The sequence below is a fragment of the Passer domesticus genome, chromosome 3, assembly GCF_036417665.1.
Source record: "Passer domesticus isolate bPasDom1 chromosome 3, bPasDom1.hap1, whole genome shotgun sequence".
NCBI lineage: Eukaryota > Metazoa > Chordata > Aves > Passeriformes > Passeridae > Passer > Passer domesticus.
Genome location: NC_087476.1, coordinates 72,035,954 through 72,056,054, shown reverse-complemented (window position 1 = coordinate 72,056,054; position 20,101 = coordinate 72,035,954). Strand labels below are relative to the sequence as shown.

At 42.8% G+C, this 20,101-nt stretch overlaps 1 protein-coding gene and 1 long non-coding RNA gene across 3 annotated transcripts; one reads left to right on the top strand and one right to left on the bottom strand.

The window, feature by feature from the left end:
- Positions 1-56: 56 nt before the first annotated feature.
- TAF5L (TATA-box binding protein associated factor 5 like) lies at positions 57-19,434 on the top strand. 2 transcript variants are annotated; one of them, XM_064413876.1, is made up of 5 exons: positions 57-206; positions 4,267-4,411; positions 8,891-8,995; positions 11,710-12,434; positions 17,419-19,434. In XM_064413876.1, exons 2-5 carry the CDS (start codon positions 4,270-4,272, stop codon positions 18,214-18,216), a joined length of 1,770 nt encoding a protein of 589 aa, XP_064269946.1. In that variant the 5' UTR covers positions 57-206; positions 4,267-4,269; the 3' UTR covers positions 18,217-19,434. The 2 variants fall into 2 exon arrangements, with proteins under 2 accessions (XP_064269946.1, XP_064269947.1); XM_064413877.1 differs by lacking the exon at positions 57-206 and adding an exon at positions 461-481.
- Positions 12,844-17,419, bottom strand: LOC135296925 (uncharacterized). Its single transcript, XR_010358949.1, has 2 exons — positions 16,574-17,419; positions 12,844-13,217 (listed from the first exon to the last, which is right to left on the bottom strand). It is a non-coding gene; the product is annotated as an uncharacterized LOC135296925 (long non-coding RNA).
- Positions 19,435-20,101: the final 667 nt, after the last annotated feature.

Genomic DNA, 20,101 nt, shown 5'->3' with positions numbered 1-20,101 from the left:
GTGTGTCAGCCGGGCCATGGAGCGGCCGCCGCCGCCCGCCGGGCCCCGGGCAGCACCGGCCGCGCCACCGGCACCGGCCCGCAGGGGAGGCGGCAGCGGCGGCGCGCCCGCCGGCAGCGCCCGGCTCCGCTGGGTGCAGTGACAGCGCCCCCGGCCGCGCCGGCCCCCGCCTGCCTCCCGCCGCCTCCCGCCGCCTGCGATGCTCAGTGAGTGGGGACCGGCCCGGGGCCGCGGCCCGGGGCCCGCGCGGGGGGTGCGGGGGCGGGGCCGGCGGCGGGAGCGGGGCCCGGGCGTCCCGCGGGCCGCCTCGTGGCGGAGGCCCGCAGGCCCGGCGCGGCGGCGGCTCCCGGCAGGCCGGCGGGGGCACCTCGGGCACGGGCGCGGCCCTGGGGCAGCCCCGGCTGCGGACGGGGCCGGGCGCGTGCCCTGCGGTCGGAGGTCGCGGGGGGGCCTCTGGTCGTGATATCCTTTCCCTTGGAAAGTGCGTGGGTTTAATGAGAGTCTTCTTATCGCGCCATCTCTCTTCCCTTTTCTTTTTTTCCTTTTTTTTTTTTTTTTTTTTTTTAGTATTGACAGGAGAAGGCTGTAACTTTGGCGTCCCTTCAGGGAGCGCCCCTCGGCCCGCGGAGCAGCCCCAGGACGGGCGCGGGGCCCCGCAGGGCTCCCGGCCCCGGTGTGCCCGGCAGGGCCCACAGGCGAGCCGTGCCTGGGCCCGCGGCTCCGCTCGGCCCGGGAAGGGCCCGGGGCGGCGGGGTGAAACCGAGGAGGTGTGAAGTGGGTTGGAGGAAAGCGTGTCCTGCAGGTCCCGCCGAGGACATCGGTGAAGCGCTGCTTGGCACCGACTTAGGGCCGCGGGGGGGGTCGGGGGGAAACAACGTGGAATTGGCAAAGCGTCATTCGTGGATGGTGAGCCAGATCTCGGTCCAAATGCAAATGGATTCATGCTCTTTTAAAATCACAGCTGTTCCCTCTCTGCCTCTTCACATGAATGCCACTGCTCAGGCAAAAGCCTTCTCCGTAGTTCCAGATAGCCTATTTTCCTATTTTGCACCACCACCATGCTCTCCAAGTCAACTTGCCATGTTTACTTGCTTGTTTTTGTGAATCGCAGCTGCTGCATGTGCAACATCCCTTGGCTCTTAGTTCATGGTTATCTCCATATCAGTTAATCCTTATCTCACTTATTCTGAAATTTTGTAAATTTCAGATTATCCTAATGTCACAAAATTAAAAATTCAGACCTATTATTATTGGTAAGCCCCACGTCTTACCTATGGTGATAAAGGAGGAAAGATTATTTTTTGCTGTCCACAACTGAGGCCTGAGACAGGGCTCTTATTAGAGAACATTCAAAAGATGCTTTTGTTTTATGCTTTTATTAGTTTGGGGATTGGGTGTTTTTCAGCTTAGCTCTCTGATGCTCACAGGTCTTTCCTCAGTCTGTTGGAAGAAAGCGACTGCTGTGGCAGTGTCAGGAATACAGACTCTTTAAAAGGAATGTTTCCAGTGCTAGTTTTTAAGTTCCTTTTAGTGTGTTTGTACTGGGATTATTTCAAGGCCGTGGAATCTGCCTAAACCTGTACCTGAAACGTAGCATAGGCGGGAAAATAATTTCCTTGTCCCAATGCTTAGTTCACAACTAATTTCCAGCTTTTCCAAGAAGGAGGAATTTGCAATGTGTTTTGTGTTATTAGCCTCTGCTCTGGTGGGGTTTTTTTCAGTGGTTTTGGTTCCTCAAAAAAAAATTACCCTAACCTTTTTTCAGTGCTCCAGTTTGGAACACTGCAGAAAATGCTGTATTGTAGCTCTGCATTCTCACAATCTGTTCTTTCCTCTCTCTTTCCTTATCTATTTTGCTTATCAGTAAAATTGGTTAGCAGGATTAGTATTTATTATTCTCTTTGGCTGTTCAAGGAGAATGAGACAGCTGGAACTTCTGAACAATTGTTTCAAGCTTTATGCATTTTGTGAACAGGGAACTCTATATGCTTTCAGTTTGTTACATATTTTGGAGATTATCCTCAGTTATGAGAGCTAGAATCTTAAAACTGATTGGAAGTTAAAAACAGCAGGCTTGTCCTTTTATGACTTTAAATTCTTCATCGTTGACCTGTTGTGAATTGGTGTAGCTTGAACCTTGAACCAGGCTGACAGCATTTTGGGAAGCCATTCTTATGTTTATTTTATGATACACTCTAATTTTGATTAAAAGCTCAATAATGAATATTTGTAGGAGCGTTGGTTTTGCTCTAGCACTTTTCATGAATACTTTTCCTGCCTCGGTGACATTGTTCTTTGTAATGCTGAGTGTGAAGTATAAAGGCAAAGTGGAGAAAGAAGTCTAGAGAGCTGAATTAGAGTATGGGTGACGCTGTGTCTGATGCTAATGGGTGTTTCTTGATGAAGATGCATTTCCTTAAGGAAGGTCCTTTTGTGTCACCTGGGAGTAGGGGAAAAAAATCTCCTTGTGATACTGCTGGTAACATCCCCTACTGTGACTGCAGGCGGGAGTAGGTAGGGAGCAAGAAACTGCTCAGATTGCATAAGTGCCTCGGTGTGGACCTGGGCAAATCACTTGCACGAGTCCGTGCTGCTGGCTGAAGTGCAGAGTGGTAACAGTACATTGTGAAGCTTAGTTAAGCTTCTATTTTTTAGGAGGGTGCTAGTTGCTGGTCCGTCCTTGGGTCCACTCTGCTTGGTGGTCTTGATAAGAGTTCTGTCTTTCCTACAGTTGTGTGCAACAGAAGTGTTACACTTGAGACATTGTCTCAGATACAACTTCTTTAATTGCAGGGAAGGTGAAAAGGAAGTTTGCTTTTGGAGAGAAAGGAGGTGTTGAAAACTTTTTGTTTTAATGGGTTTATCTGAAAATTCTTTGCAAACTCCCACCCTTCCCCACCCTCAACAAGTACTTAACCTGTGGGAACAAATGGGAATCTCTTTAAGGTTTTCAACCAAGCATGTGGTTTTGCAATTACATATATCTGTTGAAAATGAACTATTGCTGAAACCTTGCATCCTCATCCACTTGTACCTAACTTCACAGAAGAGTTATTTTTCTAATAAGTGGAATAAGCACTAAAGTGTGCATGGGTATTAGAAAAAACTCATTTGTATTTTCAAAGCTGAAATACAAAATATTTTTTGTAGAAATAATGGTTCTTACAAAAGGAGGAAGGCCATCCTTGTCTCTCTCAGAGAAGTTGAGTTTCGTCAGATTTACCTGCTCAAACCAGGAAGCACTAGCACTCAGGAAACATTCATGTCATTGGTAGTGGGACTGTAAGGTGTTAAACTATCTCCAGGCAGGCTTTACCTGGTGTTGTGATAGGAAAAAAAACCCCTGTGGCTTAGTTCTGCTTTATTTAAAGCTTTTTAGGTTATCTAAACTTTTGTGTAAAGTCGGTGGCTATTGTGAAGGATTGGTGCAGTCAGTGACTACCCAGATAGCAAGGGAGTATGATGTACCATACGTAAATGTACTGAGGTTCCTTTATGACAAGCCAGGGGCTAAAACGTAGCATTGGGCTCATCTTGATTTTGTGGTACTTCCAAGTGGTGTTTGTGAGGATGGGTTCCTAAATTTATATTTTAAAAAACTTTCAAAATACTATTTTTTGTTTCAAACTTTTCAAAGATGGAAGCCTGGATAGGTCAAGGCAAGTGATAAAGAAGGCTCTGCTTTTAATTTCCCTCTTTTTTTTTTTTCCTGGGGACCTATCTGAGTGAAGTGCCAGAAGTCTGGCTCTAACCTTTAAGTTCAGCTTTTGCTTCTTGGACTCTCCAAGTAGATTTACTATATAAAGCATTATGTTTTGAAAATTTCCATCTTTGTATGTTAATTTCTCATTCCATTGAATCTTCTGGAGGTTTTTTTTTGTTGGTTGGTTAAGCAGAGGAACCAGAAAATGACTGAAGAGTACTCAAACTGCTGCTGTCAAAACTCGAGGAGGAGAGATACTCCCTTTTTATGAGCTGTTTTTAAAAAAAATTCTTCAGTTCACCATTGCAGTTGCAGTAAAGAATCCTCAAAACTATTTTTGATTTCTCTGTGAAATTAGTAGAATGAGGCAGCAAAATATCTTCAGGGATCTACAAAATGTCTGGGCCATAGTACTGAGAGGCAAATCCCTGGGGGTTCTGTTTCATATCTCAGCAATGAAAATATGGAGATATTTGTTTTTTATCAGTATTAATGCAGCTGCAGTCTAAGTTGATCTCAGCCTACCCTGTAAGAGTCTCATCACCTCTTTCTTTCCTTTTGAGGTCATGAAACGCGTACGCACAGAGCAGATTCAGATGGCAGTGTCCTGCTACCTCAAGCGCCGTCAGTATGTGGACTCGGAAGGTCCCCTAAAACAAGGGCTGAGGCTGTGTCAGACTGCTGAAGAGATGGCAGCTAATCTCACAGGTAATCCTATCGTATTTTCCATGACTACTTCTTGGCAGAGTTGTGAGCACGTGTGCTGGCAGCTATATGAATTTGTCTGCACATGTGGACATTTCTCCTTTTGAAATAAAGAAATTTCTCACTGTTAAGTTGGCATGAATTATGAACTTTTGAAGAATGAAGATGTGGGTGGAAATGTAGCAAGGTGACGTTCATAGTCAGTGAAACATCAGGCTGAAATACCATGTCAGGGTAGTGGAAAATACATATGTTTTATCCCAAATAACGTGAAGTCTGGTGAATAGTGGTGCTTTGGAATGGAAGGGAGAAGAACGTAGATGAGAAAGGAAGTAGAAGCAGGAAATTCTGTTGTACCTTTGTACTCCAGCAGAGTTATATCATGTGAAATTAAAGTGATAAGGCTGTGTCTTTTTCTGGCATAGTCAGCTTTGTAGATATGAGAAGTCTGCTCTTGTCATTTGGGGAAAAAACCCAAAACCTTCAGTGGATGAGAAAAGGCCTGGAGGGAGATAAACTTTCTTCTCTTTCTTGAAGACTTTTGAATCCTGCCACACTGCTTGCTTTCCAAATTATGTCTGTGGTAGTTGTCTTTTTTTTTTTTTTTCAACAAACTCTGCTGCTGCTTGAGCACATAGAAGTATTGGAAGGACGAAAGCTATGTGGATGTTATGGAGATTAAATTTACTTGTAAAAGTAATAGAAAATACTGGGCTGATATTTTGGGTAAAAAAGCAAGGAGAAACTTTTTTCTCTCAATGAAACAGCTTAGATTATGACAATATCTCAGACAAAGGGGAGTGGTGGAGTTACTTGTAATATGACTTAATTTGATAAAATATTAGTAGCTATTTAACTGTGTTTGTAGATAAGGCTGGATGCAGGATCAGGTAAAATACTATGGTAAAATACTCTACAAAAGTATTCCTTACCTTTACATCTTAGTACCTTTCATTTCCTTGCTTTTTTTGGCCTATCAGAAGCTTATTGCAATCCCTGAAAAAGTACCAGGGAAGATGGAGAAAGAAAGAATGAAACCAAAGTAAACTGCTGAATTGTTTTTCAATGGGAGATTTTTTTGTGAGAAGTGGGTAGAAAGGTCAGTGTCAAAACATGCTCAGAATGTGATACCAGCCATATGAGGAGGAGACAGAAGTGTCTGAAATAATGGAGATGAACTGGATTACAAGCCCTTGCATGAGCATGTGGCCTCATTAAAAAAAAATCAATAAATAGTGTGAATGACTGTGTGTTTATGTTTTGTCTTTTTTACTGAAAAAATAAATATTCCATGAAATATTATTACTAAATTTCATGTTAGTCTGTATCGTCTTGCCAGTGCATGGTTTTTGTGGATGGTCATTGAGAATTTAGTCATCAGTTTTCATTAGAACTGAAAATGGGCTGCTCTTGTGTGTTCACCTGTTTACTACTTCTTGTCAAATGTGCTTGCATTGAGCTGTTAGTGAGCATGCTGCAGTTCCATCAGGGACTGTAGAAAAGTAAACCCAAGCTTGTTACTTAATCTGACAACAGTTGCTGAAAATACTTTCTGCTGCAGTCATCTTAGTTTTGCAGGCTGAGTTAAAACTGAGCAGATTGCAAAGCCTGCAGTGCTTTATTTTGGGGAAAGTGATCAAATGTGTTTTTCTGAAGATGTTTTTGCTTTTTCCTTAGCAAAGTTCACCTTGTTTTTTATGTTCAGCTCTGTTGTTTGACTTTTAAATTAACTAGCCTGTGGGAGACTTGGAGGGGACCTTGGAAGATGATCTGGTGCAACCTTTTCTGTGGGAGGAGCCCTGATGAGATTATCTAGAATTCTGTGATTATATCTGCAGTAAAGTACAGCACAGAGCTTCCTTGTGATTATCCCATATTTCTCTAGAAAACAAGAACAATGTCTGAGGACAGAGTGAGTGACCAAGGAACAAGTTCCTCTAATATTGCCCATAGCACTGTTAGCACATATGAGAGAGTATCTGAAATAACGTACAGTTATACATCATCATACTCACCTAAAATAGGAATCAGTTGCTATTACACAACATTTACAGTAGTCCCACATTTTTTAGCTGGAAGCAATTCTGCTGGTAGCCGACACACGAGACCAGGAGGGTACTGTCCATATCCCTGAGTTAGGAGTGAGTTCCTCTGAATTTCCTATCAGGCTGCATAGCTGGACACACTTACTGGATGTGAAGGAGCAGATATTTCCAGTTGATGTTCTTATGACCTCTGGGGAAGGTGGAAAAGAAACTGTAGTAGGTTTATTAATGTATGAGAAAGATACAGCCAGGGTTTTATTTCTGCCAGGTGGAAAATGTTTATGGAATTTTAGTCTTGTTTTGGAATCTGTTGACTTTTTGATCCTTTTTGCAGTTCTCATTGGTTTAAAGTTTTGGGAAGACAGAAAATTAGAATTTGTTAGAACTGTTTGGTATGTAGGGTTCATTTACCATTTGCTGGATGGGAATGAGCTCTAGCATTATTACTGAAAGAGTAGGCCATAATGGTTGCCCAGTCAGACTGTTTCAGGACAGGCAGACAAAGATGATACTCCACTTTCTGAAACATGAAGTACACCTTAATTTTGGAATTAGGCTGCTTATGCAGAGAAAGTTGTGGCCTGGAGAAAATATCTCATAAAGTCTAGGCCAATGAGTTGTGCTTCCATGGCATGAACAAGGTGGCAGGCCATTCCCATTCCTGCAGAAATGAGGCCACCAGATCTCTGTGAAGAGTTGACTGTTACATGTAATCCTGTGATAGGCAGCATAAGACACAGGCCCTCATATTTCTGTATTTCTTGGCTTTTACAAAGAGTTGTATGGGTGACATTGGAAGGTGTCACTAAGTATTCTGGAGTTACTATGTGTGCATACATGCAGTTTACTTTCTCGTGCTGAGTATCGATTATATTCAGTTTTACATCCAAAGAGCAGAGCTTTTTACTTTAGGTATTGAGTAGTACCAGTATGTGAATTTGAAGAATTCTTACCATCTTTGAATTTCTGAAGCAGCCGGGCTGTAGAAAGCTCAGTGTAGCTGTGTCTTTCAGCAAGTTATATTTGTTTCTATCTGAACTGATTTAAGAGATGATATTATATTGGTGCTGGAATCTGGTTTTGTTTTGGTTTGGTTTTTTTCCTAAGGGAGGATGATGAGCTCAGCCCATCTCTGTGTTTCAAGAGCTGAATTCAGCTGCCCAAGCATACCTCCTGTATTTACATAGGCTGAAGGAAGGTGAACCTGTGTTTTACCAGAGAGAGAGAGAGGAGTGTGGGGGAAGAATAGCAACAGGCTGCCTGTGTACCGTGTGCTGATCTCTTTCTAATTAGAGGCATTGAGATGAGCTGGAGGCTGGCCTATCTCTTTAGCGTGTGAATATTTGATATTGTTGTTTATAGACTTCCAGGGCTGTCAGACTTGTGCCTCTGTGCATGAGCCAAATGCTGGAACAAAAGGCCCCCCAGTCAATCAGGAGTAGAAAGGCAGAGGATGGAAAGTGGTGCAGGGCAAGGAACACCAAAATAAATCGAAGTGAAAGTAATAAAAATAGGAAGTTTGGAGAGGATGAGAGTTATGATTTGAAGGAAAAAAAAAGGAAAGGTCCTTGCCTTCTTGTGTTCTGTTTAGAACAGCAGAACTTGGGTTTCTAATCGCTGGCATTTGCATGTGTTTGGGGTTTCTTGATGCATGTCTGTAAACTTGCACGAATCCCCTGCGGATTCCAGGTCGTTAGCAGAACAGCAAAGGTTTGGTGCCAGAGAAGGAGAAGCCAATTCCCTTTCTAAACAGTTCAGAACCACTTTTTCCAGAATCTGGTTCTGAAAAATGGTTTAACACAGTCTGAGGAGACCATAACAACTGGGTTTGTGGTCAGTTGTCAGCTACCCCTTAACCTAAAATCCTCAGGGAGGAGGGCACATTTTGGTTAAAAATTACAAAGTGTTTGCTTAGAGATTCAGTGTTTTCACTACCACCTCTGTGAGACTTAATAAATGGTAATAATTATAATTTAATGTAAATTATAATGACTGGGATAAGAAATTTGAGAATCTGAAATAGTATCACTTTCATGATGGTTGGTGGGACTCACTGAGAAAGAAGCTATACTTTGGAGAAAGTTGTATGTTGCTGTTCTCATCTTTTTTGAGTGTAAAGTTGTAAAACTTCTAAGAGGTCTGTGATGGTTGTTACACTGAATTTCTTGGGAATTTAAGGTTGTATTTGAAAACTTGAAAATGTGTTCTGGGTGGAGCAGGTGAGTTGCTGAGATTTTTAGGGTGGGTTCTAGTTTTTGGTGTATTTTCTCCTTCATGGTCTGTGGTTAATGCCATGTTTAGATGCTTTGGACTATGTTATACCTGAATGGTTTGAAAGATGAACTGTCATCTTGGATTTTATGAGAAGCTTTGTTTTCAGACACACATGTAAAAATCCTTAAATCCTTATGTAAGTTTTGCTTTTTTTATTTCACAGTCCAATCTGAGTCTGGTTGTGCCAACGTTGTGTCTGCAGCTCCCTGCCTGGCAGAGCCACAGCAATATGAAGTACAGTTTGGACGATTACGCAATTTTCTGACAGGTAAATCAGGAAGCATGGAAGAAAACTGACTTTTTTGTCATTTCAGTGAGTAAAGGGCGATGTAGTAAAATTCAAAATCATGTCTCTAACAATGTTTTGTCTTCTAGTTTTGAGATTTCAGTTAAAATAGAAATACTTCATTTTTCTTTTTTTGGTTGTTTTCTGTGTGCTGAATAACTTTGAGTGTTGTAGATGGTTGGCTCTTTGGCCTTTCTTGTTCAAGCATTTGCCCTTTCTAGGTCTTCTAGACAACACCATATTTACATAGGACAAGAAGGAAAATCAGTGTTTTATGTGAAAGGCAAGTAACTGAGAAAAGACTGTAGTTCTCTGTTGTACTCTTGTTTAAGGTTTTTAATTTTATCCATAATTGGCTTGGTTTTATGATGGTCTGGATTTCTAAGGGAGACTGTTCTCGTAAATTTAGCTGTACTGGCTTTGAGACTGGAGCAACACAGCAGAGTAAAAAAATTCTTACTCCGTAATGATGCAGAAGACAAATAAGATTTTATTTTTTTATAATTATTCTATAATTTTTTTAGCAAGTACTCTTGGGAATGTCCTTATTTCTTCTGTAAGTCCCCAACATGGGAAAAAGAAAGCAGACAGAATTTTTAAAGAGTAGTATCAAGGAAAGTGAAGTTGTCACACACATTTGTCCAGTGTAGGGTTTTGATCCCACTGTGCATAACATCAGGATTATTATCTCTGATAGTTTTGGAAAGGAAGGGAGCAGGAAGGCAAAGGCAGAAAATAGTGAATTCTTGGAGTCTTGTCAACTACAGCAGTTCAATACCTGTGCACTTTAGCATTTGAAGTAAATCCTTATGGTTTAATAGATTTTTAGAAGTATGATAGCTCTGTTCAGTGCTTGGTGAAGTGCTTGCTTCATGCTTGATGAAGTGCTAGGTTTTGATATGCAGGTTGACTGCTTTCATCTTTTTTGTCCCTCTCGCTCTAGTTTGATATCTTACACATGTGAACTACCTCTGTTTGTTCAAGGGAGTAGCTTGCCAGCCAGCCACAAGGCACAGCAGGACACTTCCCATTTCTGTGATGCCTGCCCTGCTGAGGAGGGGGCAGGGAATTAGTGACATGGAGTAACTTAACTAACTAGCCTTAAATTCAACCACCTGTTCAAAGCAGGGCAAGATGGGTGTTTGATCAGGTTGCTCAGAGCCTTTTCCAGTCAGGTTTAGAAAATCAAACACTGGAGATTGCTGTGCATCTCTGGGGCCTTGCTGCAATTTAGTGAGAATTTCCTTTGCACTAGCTTGCTTGTTGTCCTCCACTGAGCACCTCTGAGAAGAGGCTGGCTCCTTTTCCTGTATAATGTCCCACTGGGTACTGAAGGCAATCAGTTGAATACCCCCTTATTCTTCAGGCTAGACAGACCCAGCTCTTATAATCTCTTCATATGTTCCTAGGGAATATTTTCTTTGTTCCTGTTTCTGCCAACTTCTCATCTCTTCCCTTTTTCCCCTACTGCAAAGTAAGGTCCTTCCCCCTGTTTCATTTTTGGACTATTGCACCTGGAGAAAAGAAGAGACCTGCTTAGAATTTTTACTACATGCCACTGTTTTCACTGGCTTTGGTCCAGTTTTGGTGGGACAGGAAGGAGAGTGATGCTCAAGTATGCAAATATGTATGCATACACTGCACACCATGCTTACTCTGTAGATACTCCTGTAGAAAAGAGAGGCACAGCATGGACTAGTGAAAGCCTGGAAGAGTGCTCAACACAAAGGAAAAATAACTTAATGGAAAGGGACAAAAGAGAACATGCATTGGTGAGTGGCAGGAGGGAAGAGCATATTGAAAAGCAGCAATGCTTTTTGCATTTTGAGGATCAGCAAATGTTTGAGGATCAGCAGTGCCTATTTGTTTTCCAGTAATTTGGACCATTTGGTCCTGCAGTAGTAACTCATTGTGGCCCTGTTTGTTGCCATGGCAGGGCTCCACTCCTCACAGCTCCCTGCAGCTGGCAAACAGCCCCAGAGAAGCTGGGGAAGAAGGGGTGGAGCTGTTGCGCAGATCAGCCTCTGCAAGGTACAGCACAGCCTAATCGGGGTTTGTTACACTGTGTACTAGGAATTACTGCTGGGATTTGCCTTGGCAGAGAGAGAAAAGCATGTACATGGGCAGGCACAGAAATAAAACAAGAGCACAGCATATTGCAGTACATTTTGGAAATTGTAGCTTCCTTTCCCCTGAAGACAAATCAGTTCCAGCCAAAGCACCATACTCACATTTTACTGAAGCTGAGAGGGAAAAAAGCTCAGGCCAGACAAGGTAGGTAAATAATTTTGGCTTAAGCACTTAAAATACTCTTTTAAATATAATTAATACATTTTAAAGTTCATTTATCACAATAAACAAAGGGTACAAAGAGCATACTTTTTCTTTTGAAATAAATGGGAAAATTCAACTATAATGTATTTTATGATTTTATTTTATTTCAAAACCCCTGAAAAGGGTTTTGAAATACCTGCATTTTGTTCTGACAAGTTACCTCACTGATGTGGCAATTTCTATTGTACCTCCTTTGGGTGACAGAAGAAGTTTGCTTAGATGTGCGAACAAATGTCTCTTTTTTGCTTGCTTTCTGATGTCACTGTAAGGGCTTTCTCAGTAGTCACCCTTGCTGTATTTTTTTCCCAGTAGGAAGTGGTTTGAGAAGTCATTCAAAGTTTGTTGTTGTTTTTTGAATATAGATTCAGATTCTCAGCACAGCCATGAAGTGATGCCTCTTCTGTATCCCCTCTTCGTCTACCTCCATCTGAACATGGTCCAGAATGGCCTAAAAAGCACAGTGGACAGTTTTTACAGCCGCTTCCATGGCATGTTCTTGCAGAATGCCAGCCAGAAGGATATCATTGAACAGTTGCAGACTACCATGACTATTCAAGATATCCTGTCCAACTTGAAGCTCCGGGCTTTTCTGGACAACAAATACGTCATCCGCCTTCAAGAGGACAGCTACAACTACCTTCTTCGCTACCTCCAAAGTGACAACAACAACGCCCTGTGCAAAGTCCTGACCTTGCACATTCACCTGGATGTGCAGCCTGCCAAGAGGACTGACTACCAGCTCTATGCCGGTGGGAGCTCCTCACGCAACGAGAGCAACGGCCTGGAACCCAGTGAGGTGCCAGCTTCCATTCTGCAGAATGAGGCAGCGCTGGATTTACTGCAGGACAGCATTAAACGTGTCAAGGACGGGCCCCCTTCCTTAACCACCATCTGTTTCTATGCCTTCTATAACACGGAGCAGTTGCTGAACACTGCAGAGATTTCACCAAATAGCAAGCTGCTCGCTGCCGGGTTCGATAATTCATGTGTGAAGCTGTGGAGCCTGCGCTCCAGGAAGTTGAAATCTGAGCCCCACCTTGTTGATGTGTCCCGCATCCGTTTGGCTTGTGACATCCTGGATGAGGAGGTTTGGATACCCTTTTTTCCCCCCTTCTTCCCCTTCTACTGACCTGCTTTGAACATGGGTTGTTGAGTTGTAGTCATGTCTTAGGGAACTCTCAGGCTGTTGCACACTCTGTCTGCCTTGATGCACAGATTTTATAACCTACTGTCATCCTTGTTCTTCCCTGCAGTGGTTGTAAATGCTAAACTGAGGTGCAATCAGTCTGTGTTTAGGTCAGTTTCTTAGTCCTAGGTGCTGGTCCCCCTCCTCCAGCTGTCCTTGAACAGATGACAGTAGACGGGCAACCCAGAATGGACAGGTGACTAGAGACAGGTGACTGTCTTCCCTGAAGAGCGTGGAGCCTTCATTAGGATGAGAAGTAGCTCAGAACAACCAGGCAGAAGGGTGGTGAGAAGGGCAGACGCACAGGAGGAGGAAAATAGAGACAAAGTAAGCAAAGAGCTAAAAAAGTCTGATCAGATGCCTGTGTGCAAAACTGTATTTCAGATATTAGCTTAATTTACCAGAGGTTGAGAGTTATAGAAAAATTATGCAAAATGTCCCTATTAAGGAATCTGAAGTGTAGAAACTTCAGAGGCTTTCTACTTCAGACTGCTGGAGACAAGGACAGGGATGTGTGTACCTTTGCTTCACATGGAATGCCAGGTGGCATCTTCTACTTGACTTTTTTTCCCCCCTTTTTCTAGTCACACCTTTCCTCCCCTCTCTACACAACTACCCAAGTAGCAACTTACATCTGGTTAGAGATCAAAATTTTGACTCTTCTGTTGTTTAATGACTCTTCTCCTAAAAAAAAAAACCAAACCTAACTCATTTGTTCTTATGTTGAGTGTTTAGCAGGAGAGACATCCTTTTTTCCACTGTTTTTTCTTCTGAAAAATACTTAATGGCAAGGTTCTCTTTATTTTGGAAGAGTGCCAAGAGCTTGGTGTATTTAGGGATCTGTGATTAGGGATTGCATGCATCAAGGTGAGACAGCACAGCAGCATGTTCACTGGTTCCCAGGTTAACCCTTTTTGCAGCGTGAGCAGGTAAGTAGGTCAGACTAGCCCAAAATAGAGCTATAGACTTGTTTTCATTATAAACTGCAGGAGTTCATAGGGCATGTGACTGTGTATTGGCCATCATGGAAGCCAAATGTTAGCAACTTGCAACAGAGGAGAATTTGTCTGGTAAATCAGCAGGTCACCTTCTTTGGCTCTGGACTGTGGAAAAGTGAGATATTGCCAGGTTATCAGGAATGTGTATATTAGCTTTTTTTGACGTGTAGTCATAGACTTGTGTATTGTACATGTATTAGGATACAGCCATGGAATTCTGAATGCAAATGGCTTTTGGTGGTTATTGGATGTTTTGTGCACAGGTCTAAAGCCAAAAACTGCTCAAAGACCAGCACAGATCAAAGTCATCATTGCCCTGAATAATTTCCACCACTGACAAAACAAATAGTGACCTGAGCAGGAGTTCAGAGTTGAGGGAGGATAACAATACCAGCCTCAACACAAATTTGGTTACCAAATGCAAATTAAAGCCTCTTGACCACAGGGAAACAAATTCAGTTATCTGGGAGCCCTAAGTGGAAATACACAGGCACCCACGGCATTGCAGGTGGGAACAGGCCAGCAATTGCTTTGATGCCATGGGGGAGGGAACCAAAGACACCAAGACCAAACCAGACTACCTTGACTGGGCTGCAGCTCAGTATGAGCAGGGGCTGTATTTCAGATTGTCACTGCAGTCTGATCAGTAGCAATTCACAGAGATAAAGCTGATACAGACTTTGACAAAAACCAAAAATTCTGAATGTGCTTTGACATTATTTCTGTGAGTTCTATAGAACAACTTGTGAGGATGTTAAAATTTGGTTCGGTTGATTTCTGTATTGTATAATTAGCTTTGGATAATATTTTTAAATAGTAATGCATTAAATAAGTAGTCTTCAGCCTGTTTTTTATTTTCTGCAAGGAAACCCATCCTTCATTTTATGCAGTCATAAAGGTCTAAAATTGTGCTAGTTTCAGTGGATGTTGTACAGGGTGGCACTAAAGCTACTCTGTTGGGTTTATTAATTCTTCTTGTGAAGGTGTGTGTGTATCTATATATATGTAAATAAGGTTGAGACTTAGCAAATGTGTTAGAACAACAGCTTTTTCCTAGTCCATGTGAAGCCTTTGTGTCACTAAGGTCAAAATCATCTTCTAGGTGTAGTTTTACTAAATTTTGCTCAGTGTGGTGCTGCAGTGTGCTTCACTAGTATAGTCTTGCTTCTTGCAAATAAGAGAGGCTTATTATTTTGGGATACAGTAATTCTATTTTCTTTATAGTGCCGTCTCACAAATGCCACTTTATAGTCTCTCTTACTTTGGGTCCAGTATAAAAATGGAGTTTTGTAGCTGTACAAATGGAAGTATTGTTTGTCTCTGCACTTTTACCATGCTCATTGCTGGTACTCCATAAATCAACATTGGAAAATAATGCTCTGTTCCAAGCCACAATAGTGCCAGCCTTTAAATCCTGTGAAGACTAAGACTTGACCCCATTTTAGCTCTGCTTCTAAGGTTCTGCTTTTAAGTGGCAGTGGTCCTTTAAGTGATAATGAGTGGCAATGATGCTGACACCTTGCTTGATGACAGATGGGAGGGAATTCTGGAAGGAGCAGTAAAAAATGTCCTGTAAAGTGTGTCATCTTTCTTCATTGTTCCCTGCTAGGGCATCTTCTGCTATAGGCAGATATGAGGTCTTCCCTTTTGACATCCTGAGAACACTGCAGGATGAGAGAGATTATGAGACCCAGGAAAACCTGTTACTGGTTAGAAAAAAAGAAAGGGAGGAATGTGAGCTTATGGTTTGTTTGTCTTTGAGACTATCATTGTTGCTTTTTGAGGCTTGGTGGCTTCACTTGCAGCTGCCTTGCTGATCTGGTCAGCAGACTAACTTGGATAGGGAGGAAACTGAAAAATGTGGTGACTCAGAAGCATTATAGATGTACTGTTTTCAGTGAGCTGTGACAAGAGTGTGCAGTTGTGCTAAGTGGGTGTCAAACAAAGATAAGATTTGCTACCTGTGACTATATAGGAGTACGGGTTGCAGTGCTGCAGAGGTGTTGTCAGATCTCCTGGTACTGTAATACAAGGAGGGAAGAGGAGGTGCTTGCAGACAGGCCATGCACAAAATTAAGTACCTGGACTTGCAAAATTTGCAGAAACTGTAGTACAATACAGGCAGCTTGAACGGGCTTCCACTGGTAACTTGTCAGGAATCTTATGGTCATAATTAAATAGTATAAAATGCTGCAGGTATCAGCCATTCTCCTTTAATGTGGCAACACAGCCTAGAGATGCTGTAGATTCCAGCAAGCCATGCTCTATCTGAGGTAGAAAAGCAATTTGAATAAGAATGGTGCTTTGCATGCCGGAGCCTGCAGTTTCTCTCTGCCTCACCTCCATGGCAGAGAGGAAGTTGGCTTCCAGCCTCATCATAAAGCTCCCATGGGCACTGACTATGAAGAGAAGCAGCATTGCTAAAGAAGGCTTGCTGCCTACTACCTACTGTGCTGTTGAGATGGAAAAAGGCAAAAGGAGATAGCCAAGTCAGAGTTTGCTCACCTCCAGTGAAATTTGAAACCACTGGAGGGGAAGCACTTTCTGGGCTATTGCTAAGTCTGCAGCCAAACTGTCCGTGGATCCTGAGGTCAGGAGTGGGGGTGTCTGAGATTCAGAGCTGCTTACAACACACTGACTTCTGCTGCTCTGACTTCTGCTGGTTGTCAACAGTCCAGCAGCCCTGGGGAATTGGGTTTCCTCTCGGGGCAGGAAGTGCTCCTTCTGCAGGAAATGGGCCAGTTCAAGATGATAAATGAAAATTGGGCTGCTCAGAAACAAAAGGATATTTTTATGTGCAGAGATTGTCTGTGAATGAGTGTTGCTGATTGAGTACTGAGGAAAAGTGTCTTCCTGACAGCCCTGAGGAAGGCTGATCTCAAGATACTATGCAGTTGTACTCCAAGCAAGAGTTACCTTGCACTGTCAGTGAGACCCCAGCTTGTCATGCAAGGACACTTCTGAGACCTGTTGAAACCTCTGCAATCTGTTGCCTGAGAGTGTCAAGAGGTGCTGCCTGAGTAGGCTTTTAGAGACTCTTACCATCCATCAAGAGATTCCTTTAGCTCAGCTCACTGAATAGTCTTTAAACACAAAAGCCTTTACTTGCTGACTATCTGCCCTGGTACTTGAATTGGGGAATAACAGGATAGAAAGGTTTCCATCCATTATTTCTGTGATTGTTCATCTTCTCCTATGCCAAAATAGATACATTGGCCTAAATAAGCTGCATACATTTGCTATTCTTGAAGGCTGTTCTTGGAGGGTGAGGATGTGAAAGCATCCTGATGGACCTTGGAGAGAAAAATAGATGTTAGAGCCTCGCTGCGTTTCTTTTCACATGCGGGATTGAGAAAGAATGTTAAGGAGACAGTTTGTCAAATATCCTTTGTCTTTCCATCTCCTGCCTTTTGTTTAAGACATCTGTGATTGTTTCCCTCTACTGTGAGATTCGCTTCCAACAATGACCACACAAAAAGAGTAGATGCCAAGATCTGCTTTTAACATCTTAGCCAAATGTTTTTAGTGGCGTGGATAGAGCCTGTGCATGTGTTTTTAGCAAAAGGAAAAATGCTATTAAATATTTTTTCCCCTCTGTGCCTGCAGTCTCAGGTTAAAGATGCCTTCTGAACTGAGCATAAGGCTGCCAAAATTAAAGAGAATGCCTTTATAGAAATCTTATCTCACCATCTCTTTCAGTATTCACTTGTAGCAAATGAACCAGCAATGTTGGTGTTTCAGAGTTGCACAAACTGTGCCATATCTGAAGTAAATAATCTGACTCCTTCTGTATTAACGTCCTCCTGGTTTCCTCGTGGAGGTTTCCATGCTTGTTGAACAGATAAACATGCTTTCTTTCCTTGTTTCTTTTTCTTCTTCATGACCAGGAGGAAGAGGATGACAATGCAGGCACAGAAATGAAGATCCTGAGAGGACACTGTGGACCTGTGTATAGCACAAGGTTCCTTTCAGACAGTTCAGGACTCTTATCTTGTTCTGAGGACATGTCCATCAGGTACTGGGACCTCGGAAGCTTTACAAACACTGTGTTGTACCAAGGACATGCCTATCCTGTCTGGGATTTGGATATTAGCCCCTGCAGCCTGTACTTTGCCAGCGGTTCCCACGATCGCACTGCAAGGCTCTGGTCGTTTGATCGGACGTACCCGCTGCGAATATACGCGGGCCATTTGGCGGACGTGGACTGCATCAAGTTCCACCCCAATTCCAATTACTTAGCGACGGGCTCCACGGACAAAACCGTGCGCCTGTGGAGCACTCAGCAGGGCAACTCAGTGCGGCTTTTCACCGGGCACCGGGGCCCCGTGCTGGCACTCGCGTTTTCCCCCAACGGTAAGTACCTGGCATCGGCAGGTGAAGACCAGCGGCTGAAGCTGTGGGACTTGGCATCAGGAACTCTTTACAAAGAACTGAGGGGGCACACAGACAACATAACCAGCCTTACTTTTAGCCCTGACAGTAGTTTAATTGCTTCAGCGTCGATGGACAATTCAGTTCGCGTCTGGGACATTCGGAACACTTACTGCAACGCCCCTGCGGATGGGTCTTCCAGTGAACTGGTTGGTGTGTATACCGGACAGATGAATAATGTACTGAGCGTACAGTTTATGGCCTGTAATCTCCTTCTAGTGACTGGAATTGCACAAGAAAATCAGGAACATTAATTTTGCTTTTTGTCTTAGGGAAGTGGGTGGGTGTCTTGTATGCCAGAGTCCATTACAAACTGAGATTACTGACTGTGAAACACTTCTCTTCCTCTGCCCCTTTGAAAGGCATGTTCAGATGATGCAAATGCTTTAAAATGTCACAAAAACGCCTGTGCTGTTGAACAGAATAAGAAAAAAAGGAGGATTGATGAAAATACATATGCATTCTAATTCTGTACTTTTAGGAATGGGAAAAAGGGGAGTAAATCTAGTAACTTGAGGAAACTGAAAGCCTGGCCCAGACAAGTGAAACTGCCAACCAGATCAGCTGGTGACCTGCACTTAAATATACTTCATTGATTGATGGGCACATCTTATCTACTGTTAATTTGGCTTGAGTGTGTGGAGAACTACTGGCCCAGTAGTTTTTGTTTTGTTTTGCTTTTGCTTTCCTGGTATTGCAGAGGACCAGCATTTTTAAGACCCTTCTATTAAAAGAACATGATGTATTTTCTACAGTGATAATAGTCCTAAATATTTCAGCTCCTTATAGCACTTCCGGAATATTTTGGACTAAATAAGTAGAAAATACCCTTATTCTTTTTCAGTAAGGGCAAGGAAATCTGACCTCAGTTGGGGCCCATCTCTGCATTGTTGTTTGGGTTTGGTTCCTGGTACTAGCTGTGATTATGTGTATTTATGTTCCATTAATTAGGAAATTTTCTGACTCTGGTTGCACTGTGTTTTGAAGATCGGAGGACAGTGGGGACCGAGTGGTGGCTTTAAGGATAATGAACAACTTGCCTTGTCTGGAGGGAGGGCACCAGAGAATGGAAACAGCCACGTTTGAACTCCCGATGGAAACAGGGCATGGCAACCCACCACTGCACCTCACAGAAAGATTTCCATAAATGGAAGTTGGCAATCTAGGGAGAGGGGGATGAGGAGAAACACACAAAGTGACATGGGAAAAAATAGTATTACTAAATTATTGTGTGTACACAGAGGCAGCTCTGCCAGTGTTGGATTTTTCTCAAATGTTGCAATACCGGTTTCATGAACATTTTGTGAGATAAATCATCAGCATTTACAAGGATCTGCAGAAAAAGCACGTTCAAAAGTTTGTCATTCGGAGAGATTAAATATTTCTGCTTTCTGGAAAGAGTTATTTTGTATTTTGTTTTCTATTAAAAGCATTTAGTTTAAAAAGAAAAATAAAAATTGTTTGGTCCCTTTCTGGGAAGTTCACTCTGACTTGTGTGAGAAGAAGAGGGCAGCAGCTTCCCCTACAGTGCATGAGACAGACCCACTTGGAGGCTGAATCTGGTGGTCTCGCTCACTTGGTGCTGTTTTGATGTCACCCTGCTTTCCACAGAGCTGATGGGACATGTCATGGAGTAGGATATTGATACAGCTTTGTAAGTCAGCTGATATCTATGGGGGGATCTAGGTACCCCCTGAGGTTAACACTGTGCACCAGAAGGCCTCATTCTGTAGTACTACAGGACCTTTACTTTCTGGTTTGATCTTTCAAAATGCCTCTTTCAAGCAGATGTCTTTTAGGCGGGCTGAGGGTATTAAATGATAATTCCCATCAGCTTCCCTCAGCCCTGCTGGATTTTCATGACAAAATTCTCTTGAACATCTAAACAATCAAAGAGTTCAGACAACAACTCACAGTTGCCATTTTATTTATTGTGTATTTACAAAACAGTAAGTTACAAAAATCTTTACCAGAAAAGTGTTTGACCTTTCTGTCATTAACACCAGCATATGCTGCAGCTCAATGCTGGGAGTACCAGAAACCCCTCTGTACACCTGGAGTTGAGTGGCACTGCTTATCTTCTGACAGCTGCATATCAGAAGTGTGAAGCAGCTTAACAATCCCAGACCAGGATTGGGC

Excerpts from the sequence above, each read along its gene's own strand:
- TAF5L (XM_064413876.1), top strand. The coding sequence starts at position 4,270 with ATGAAACGCGTACGCACAGAGCAGATTCAGATGGCAGTGTCCTGCTAC. Across the intron at positions 4,412-8,890 it reads GATGGCAGCTAATCTCACAG|TCCAATCTGAGTCTGGTTGT; the intron begins GTAATCCTATCG and ends TTTATTTCACAG. Across the intron at positions 8,996-11,709 it reads ATTACGCAATTTTCTGACAG|ATTCAGATTCTCAGCACAGC; the intron begins GTAAATCAGGAA and ends TTTTGAATATAG.